The sequence below is a fragment of the Rattus norvegicus genome, chromosome 6 (assembly GCF_021556685.1).
Source record: "Rattus norvegicus strain SHRSP/BbbUtx chromosome 6, alternate assembly SHRSP_T2T, whole genome shotgun sequence".
NCBI classification, from domain to species: Eukaryota; Metazoa; Chordata; class Mammalia; order Rodentia; family Muridae; genus Rattus; species Rattus norvegicus.
In genome coordinates, this window is record NC_141539.1 from 34,145,683 (window position 1) to 34,153,812 (window position 8,130).

The following is an 8,130-nucleotide window of genomic DNA, read 5'->3' on the forward strand; positions in this document are numbered from 1 at the left end:
CATTAGCCACACCTTGACTCCCTGACTCAAGCTGTTTCTGATTATCATGGAGTCATCAGTGTTAACAGAGAAGACATTCCTCAGAGGAACATGAAAGAAATTATCATACAAACAAGCCTTACACCCAAAGTAGCCATCAACACTCATGGAAGCTAATACCTGGGCCCTGTCCCAAGGACTGGAACCATGACACTCTGCCCCCACCAAGACCATGGCAGGTTAGGCACTTTCTTTGCACACTCACAAGGATATTCTCCACTAATGATCACTTTAAAAGCACACTTTCTTTTCTATTTGCTTTTCAAACTGACCTCATGTAGCCCAGGCTAGCCTCAAACTATATAACTGAGGCTGGCCTTGAATTTCTGACTCTCCTGTCTCTATCTCCTGAATACTGGAATTATAAGCATGTACCATTCTACTTGGCTTTTTGTTGCTATTTATTTTGAATTTGTAGTTCATCATATAAAACATTATCTAGGATTTTACTTATAAGAAATAGATTCTGAGCTTTTGGAAGTTAGGCACAAGATTTGTATGAAGTGATGAAATATCAACATTTTGTACCTCTCACTGTTAGGAACTGTAAAATACACTTATTCATTCTGCTGCTAATCTGCCTTTCTTCTGTGCTTCTACCCACGATACTCTATAAAGATCTATTCTAAGTACTTTACATGTGCCAACTCATTCAGGCTTCACAACGGCCCTAGAAAGTGTTATTTTAATCTTAACAGATGAGGAAAAGGCTAAGTAATTTGCTTATGCAAGTCTTCTGCTCTTACCACTGTGTCAGACAGTCTCTCAAATTGTCATCAATCTTGTTATTAAAATGTTGGTGCTCAGGGTTGGGGACATAGCTAAGTTGGACATAGCTCACTCATGAGGACCTGAGTTTTGATCCCCATCACCCAGGTATGCAGGGAAGTGATAGTGAATCCCAGCACTCTCTGCAGAGACAAGCAGGTTTCTGTGAATTCCAGGTCAGCCTGGTCTACAAAGGAATTCCAGGCTAACCAGGGAAGTAGTTGAGACCCTAGCTCAACAAGTAAACAAACACATGGCAGGTGTTGTGGCTGATGAGATGGTTCATACCCACAGCAATGCTTTAAGTTAGATTCTTTTTACTCCCCAGATCATTCTTTCATGTGTGTGTGTGTGTGTGTGTGTGTGTGTGTGTGTGTGTGTGTGTGTACACACTATTATTATTACTATTGTACCTTCCCAGAACAATGGCACGAGATCCTTCTCACATAGAAACAGTTGCACTGTGAGACGATAGTCCATGATTTTCTCGTTAGTCAATATAGGTATTTAGCAGTAGATCCAGGCTCTGTGGCTCATGTTTAGATACCTTTATTTAGTTACAACAAGAAAAACTAACTCTCACTAAGAAACTAGAATGTATATGATTTGGTTTTCTCATCTCTTAGATGCAGATACTGAGTTGGGATGTAGCTGGTTGGTAGAGTTCTTGCCTAGCACTCACAAAGCCCTGGGTCATGGTGGTGCATGACTAGAATCCCAGTACTTTGATAATAAAGACAGGAAGATCAGAATTTCAGAGTGATCCTTGAGTACATACAGTATTCAAGGACAGCCAGGGCTACTGTGAGAGGGTCTCAGAGAAGAAGCCAAGATGCAAATGCCACCACAAATGGCCATGAAAATTAAAAGACAGTAAAGCTGGAAGTGGTGGTGCACACCTTAATCCCAGGGGATCTCTATGAGTTTCAGGCCAGCGCGGACTGCAGAGCAAGTTCCAGGGCTAGATATCCCGCCTTGAAAACCAATTTTTGTGTACTGTGCAAAGGTTATCTTTGTGTTATTCAAATGCTGATTTCTCTGTCCTTACATCTGATTTCCATCTGGACAGGGCTTTGTTATGTTTATTCTGAGAATCTCAAGTCTCAAGTTTGTAATCATCCAATGGCTGGGCAGAAGAGAGACTAGGGCAGAACATCTATCAAGGAGGGGGAGGGGGAGAGGGACTAGTCATAGGGAGGAAGAAAGTTATTAAGAGTTCAGCTGGACAATGGAAGCCCTAATTGCAACTATTACTTGGGAGCATGGCTGGGAAGTAGCCAGATTAGCTTAGATTTTACTGCCTAGGTATCAAGGGGATGCCTAAAATAAATCTTTTTTTTTTTTTTTTTTTTGGTTCTTTTTTTCGGAGCTGGGGACCGAACCCAGGGCCTTGCGCTTCCTAGGTAAGCGCTCTACCACTGAGCTAAATCCCCAGCCCCGCCTAAAATAAATCTTGGTATCTCTGTGTTGTTATTTGGGACTAGCAAAGGGAAAGAACTACAGAAGCTGGATTAATTCATTTTTTTTTTTTTTTTGGTTCTTTTTTTCAGAGCTGGGGACTGAACCCAGGGCCTTGCACTTCCTAGGCAAGCGCTCTACCACTGAGCTAAATCCCCAACCCTTAATTCACTTTTTATGTTTATATGAACATTAATTCATTCTACACCAAGCAAACAAAAAAGTTTTAGAAAACTTCAATAAATCAAATAAAAAACAATGAAAAGCACTGTAAATAGGTAAGATGAGTGAAGCCAAAGAAAACAATATCAGGGCTTGAAGACCAGAATTAGAGTTCAGTAAATTGGCTAACCCAGTTAAAATACTTACTGGGCAAGTTTGAGTTCAATCCCTAGAACCCATACAATCTTGGAAAGAAGGAACTAGGGGTTGGGGATTTAGCTCAGTGGTAGAGCACTTGACTAGCAAGCGCAAGGCCCTGGGTTCGGACCCCAACTCCGGAAAAAAAAAAAAAAAAAAAAAAAAGGGAAAGAAGGAACTAACTCTATGAAGTTGTCCTCGGACCTCCACATATGCATCGTGGCATGCAGATATGTATGCAAACACATGTATGCATACACACACACTAATGATGATGATGAGAGTAGTGGTGGTGGTGGTGGTGGTAGTAGTAGTAATGAATTTTATTCAGTAGCAGTTTTTTAAAACACAACCATATCCTGGCCTGGTGGTGTGTAAGCCTCTATTTCCAGCTGCTTAGCAGGCTGGGGCAGATTTGCAAATTCAATGAATGTGTGAGCTACAGAATAAGTATAAGGCCAACCTGAACAATTTAGTGGTGCCCTCCCTCAAAAACAAACAAAGACAAACAAACAAACAAACAAAAAACAGCAAAAAACTGAAAAGATCTGGGAATGTAGTTCAGTGGCAGGGTGCCTGCTTTGTATATGTGAGGTCTTAGGTTCAATCCCTACCAAAAAAAAAAAAAAAAAAAAAAAGGAAAGGAAATTAAAAGAGAAAAAGTGATTATGATTATAAGAAGGAAGACTTCCAGGTACAGTTAAAGGAACAAACTTCTACTACAACTATTCAATGCAGCTATGAATAAAAACAAACCACTCTGAAAATATATTACTATTACCAGCATGTGGAAGCAGCCATGTATATTAAAAGCCCCTTTACTATTTCTGTCAGTGACACGCAAGAAAACCAGAAAGAAAATAGCCAAGGCATTTACACATCATTGCTTGGGTTAACTTACCATTCTTCTTTTATACTGTCAAGATTATCTACTTCTTTCATTCTCTTTGTGCTACTGCAAAAGTTAAAAGAAACAAAATTAAAGTTTTCAATAGTATCAAAAAAACTTCAACCGACCAAATTCAGCATGATCATTTTCATCTAAAACAAAACAAAAAGCCCAACAGGGTGTGGTGGTAACATGTCTGCAATGCCAGCACCTGGGAATCAAAGGATGATCCTGTGTTCAAGGTCATTGCTAAACACAAATATGGGCCTTGTGAAAGACACTATTTCAAAAGATAAAAGAAAGCAAGCCTTTAACATCACCCCTGGGGAAGCAGAGGCAGACCAATGTCTATGAGTTCTAGGCCAACTGGGACTACAAAGTGAGACCCTGTCACAAAGCAAAAGGACACAGCCTGGAGGGGCTTCTCAGTGGTTAAGAGAACTTGTTCTCGGTCCCCAACTCCGAAAAAAAGAACCAAAAAAAAAAAAAAAAAAAAAAAAAAAAAGAGAACTTGTTCTGGCAGAGGACTGGGATTAGATTCTTAGCACCCACTTGGCAGCTCACAACCATCCATGACACCAATTTCAGAGTGACACTCTGATTTCTGAGGGTACCTGGCACAGGCACACTTGTGGACAAAACATTCATTTAAGAAAAAACCCACAAAGACGCAAATAATATTTTTAAAGTGGATTTTTTTTGGGGGGGTGGGGGCTTCTAGAGACACTTTTTCTGTCTGCTATATAGGTTTCCTCACACCTGTCTCCACTAAACACTGTTAACTGCCAAAAAATATTTTGAAGGGTGTTTTGTGTGTGTGTGCACTGTATACATACATGAAGGCAATGTCAGGCGTCTCCCTAGCTCTTTTCCTACTGTATTTGTTTGAATATGTGCAGGTATGTATGTATGCATGCATGTGGAGGTCAGAGGGCATTTTCAGGTGTTTCCTCCTCAGACACCATCCTTATTTTTTCAGGTAGTGTCTCCCTGGAACCTGGACTCACTGATTCAGCTAGACTGGCAGAGCTGAACTCTAGAGATCTACTTGTTTGTTCCCCTCAGTGTTGAGATTATAGGTGTCCACCACATCTCGCTTTTATGTGGATGCTGGTGGTTCAAATTCAGGTCCTCATGCTTGCCAAGGAATGCACTTTACTGACTAAGCCATTCTGCAGCTTTTAAAAGTTTTTCATCATTTGTTTTTTTTTCTGAGGTCCCTCTATATAGCCTGTGACAGCCTGGAATGATAGTCCCAAAGACCCTCATCTCCATTCCAACCAGTAAACACTGCTGTCAGAGTGCTGATTTTTAGACTTCCCTACTGAAAATCCCTTTATGATTCCCAAAAACTGCTGTTAGAATAAGATCCAAATCCTTTGTGCAATATTACAGGGGAACTAATATAGTTCTTTACATTTTTCCATAGCTGCAATTAATAGGTTGTAATAAAAGTATTGCACCCTAGAGGTCTTCATTGTTATGATCATTACAACTATTGCTGAAAAGTCATATAATTATTATTTCAGCTACTTCTTTTATTTATCACTATACAGCTACTGCATGTATTTATTTCATGCAATAAAAACAGAAAAATAATAATTCAGGTATCATGTCCAACAGGTATCTCATTTGCACCCACAAATGGGCAGGCCCACTGAGTCTAGGCCCACAGGCCCTCCCTCCTTCACTTCCTAGTGAGTTGAATAGAATGCTGACAAGCTATGCTTGGTGGGCTTCTGAGTACTAGGATTTATGGAATCCATCTATGAGCTATGAGGAAGTCATTATCCATGTTAGGGTAAGACTTAAGCCATGAAGCTGCTTTGGGGTCACTTATACTCCTGTAAGTAACCTGTCAACCATGGTCTGTGAGTAAGCCCAATAAATTCAAGTGAAGCTGGACTCCAATGGAGTCCACACTTCCGGGAACCAATGGTGCTCTGTCTAGGGTGAGTGGGCATTTGTGTGCTCCTCCATAGTAAAAGTTCACTTAAAGAATTCATGTAGGACTAGGGTGTAACTCCGTGGTAGACGACATATTCAAGCTTATGAAAAAAACCTGGGTTTGAGTCCCAAAAGGTGCGCAAAGTTGGGGAGGGAATTAAATGAATGCTCAAAGGGCTGGAGATGTAGCTCACTGATTAAAAGCAATGGCTGCTCTGCCAAAGAACCTGGGTTCAATTCCTAGCTCCCATATGGTGGCTGAATAATCACCAGTAACTCTAATTTTAAGAGATGATGACGCCCTCTTCTGGCTTCCACAGGTACCAGGCACAAAAATGGTACACAGATACGCATATAGACAAAAAGTTGGTCACATACAGTAAATGACATATCTTTAAAAGTGCTCAAGTAGTAACTGCTACCTACAGTATTCTTTTCCAGTACTCTGCACTCAAGTGCTCTTTCCTACTTGAACACATTTTGACTTTTGCATTTCACCAGTACCTAGCACTAGCATCAATATTATCACACCAGTATTCCCTGCATTAACATCAAGACAACTCAGGAGATGAATCACGCTGTTATACCAGCGCACTCACCAGTGTGACAGTCTCAAGTTCAAGTCCAGCCTGGGGCTTGATAAGGACAAGGACACCACCAACAAAAACAAAACAAACAAAAAACCGAATCAACAGTCAGTTCCCTGTTTCTCATCTCAAATTACATACAAACGAACAAACATTGGAGGCCACTCTAACGTTCACTTTTGCTGATAACTAATAAACTTTTAGTACCACGAGTTTAGAAAAAGAGGGGGAAAAGATGCTGGAAGAAAAAAAAGGGGGGAAAGATACTGGAAGAAAAAAAGATCAAATTAGGAAAACAGTAAACATCATCTTTCCAAAATTATCAGTTAAAGGCAGTTAAGGAAGGCTGGTGAAGTCAATTACGAAACGTTCGGCGCACTAGTCATTCTGTATTTCTGGAGTGCGCTTTCGGCAGCTTTCGCCTTTGGAAATAGAGACATCTCGACGGCTCCTAACTCGGAAGTTTCTGGGCACTTTCAGAGTAAGAAGCGCGATGTCCTTCTCCCGAGTTCTGAGCCCCGCAGCCAGCAGAGCCGGGAGCTCCAGGTCTGCATTCACCTGGGCCGGGCTCCGCCAGACTGAGGCCTCGGTCGGCCAGTGCCCTTCCCCGGTCGCAGTCGCGCAGGCCAGCAGCCCCAGGTGCCGACTCACTGCGGCCCAGACTGTCGCGGTTGCCGGCGACAGCCCAGAGCGCCTCCGGGGAAACGCCCGCCTTACCCCTCACCGGCCGAACGCGCAGTGGATCCAGGAAACTGACCTCAGGGCGCGGCCCCACGGCCTAGTCCTCGGTCCCCGGGGGCCGGCAAGCGCCGCCGCCGGGCTTCAGTCCCTCAGCCCAGGAGCGCCGGGAAACCCTCTCGGGACCAGCGGCCAGACCGCGCAGATCTGACCCGCCTCCCTCAGGCCGCGCGGCGCGCGCCGGGGACGGCTCCGCGCGACTCCGCGCGGCTCGGAGGAGCGCGCCTGAGGAAACGGGAGCGCGCTGCGGACGGCTCCGCGCGGTTCCGAGGAGCGCGCCTGGCTGAAACGGGAGCGCGCCGGGGGCGGGGCTTCCTGCGGCGGGTTTTCTCAGGCCGCCGCGAGGCGCGCGCTAATGGCGGCGGGCCTTTAGGTGTCGCCAGCGCTGCTGTTTCATGCTTCTTTAGGTGGCGCGGGAAATGCCAGGAGCTAGGTGGGAGTTCACCTGACAGTCCATCGTTTACCTATTTCTTTCTATACCTCCTGTGCTCATCCTTAGAGAGATCTTCCTGCATCATCCTGTCAGTGAACTTCCTCTGAGCCCTACCATCTGAAGAGTGACTGTTAAAGAGACTCGCCCGCCCTTTGCGCTCTTAAAAAGGCTCTCTACAGAGACCACTTTCTTGTACAGGATTTATTTATTTGCTTGTGTATATTTTTGGCGGCGTGTGTGTTGAGACGGTTTCTTTGTGTAGCCCTGGCTGTCCTGGAACTCATGCTGTAGACCGAGCCGGCCTTGAACTCAGAGATCCTCCTGCCTCTGCCTCAAAAGTTGGCTTCCTATAGGATTTAGATTTGACTTCAGAATGCCCTTTATTCTATTCAAAGCTAGGTCAGGCGTGTACCCTCTAAATATCTGGTCTTTGTCTTATTAATGATTTGCAGAACTGCTTGTAATCACTATGTGGTCAAAATACTAGCTGCTCTGACCATTTTTAGGGAAGCACATCTTCTCCAGGTTCCCACACTTTCGCACTCTCTCAGCCTGAGCCAGGAAGCATCCCCTCCCCCTTTTGCCACTCCAGAAAGTACATTGACTTTGGAATAAACAAAATGTCTCTGATGGTCCATTTTCTCCTCTATTGTTGGTTGGTCCAATTTTTCCTTCACAGAGGTCTTTCTAGCCTTATTTATTCTTTCCTATACAGGAAACACACACACACACACACACACACACACACACACACACGCACGCACACGCACACGCACACGCACACATGCGCGCGCACACACACACAGAAAGAGAGAGAGAGAGAGAGAGAGAGAGAGAGAGAGAGATCTAGACCTTGTGTAGCTAATCTAGGAAACTGTTGAAGATCTCATTGATTTTCCTCTATAATAGTA

General features: G+C 43.8%; 1 protein-coding gene across 6 annotated transcripts in view; it reads right to left on the bottom strand.

Moving 5' to 3' along the window:
- Nucleotides 1–7,033, bottom strand: part of Ubxn2a (UBX domain protein 2A) — a 28,399-nt gene extending 21,366 nt beyond the window's left edge. For 3 of the 6 annotated variants that reach the window (XM_087554675.1, XM_087554673.1, XM_087554671.1), the window contains exons 1-3: nucleotides 6,806–6,935; nucleotides 6,061–6,096; nucleotides 3,527–3,580 (exon numbers count right to left, since the gene is read on the bottom strand). Coding sequence is in view for 4 of the 6 variants with exons in the window: in XM_087554673.1 (XP_087410799.1) it covers nucleotides 3,527–3,567 (41 nt within the window). In the remaining 2 variants the exon portion in view is untranslated. Of the gene's footprint in view, nucleotides 1–3,526; nucleotides 3,581–6,060; nucleotides 6,097–6,805 lie in introns of all 6 variants that reach the window. The other 3 variants (XM_087554674.1, XM_087554672.1, NM_001109482.2) reach the window with 2 other exon arrangements.
- Nucleotides 7,034–8,130: the final 1,097 nt, after the last annotated feature.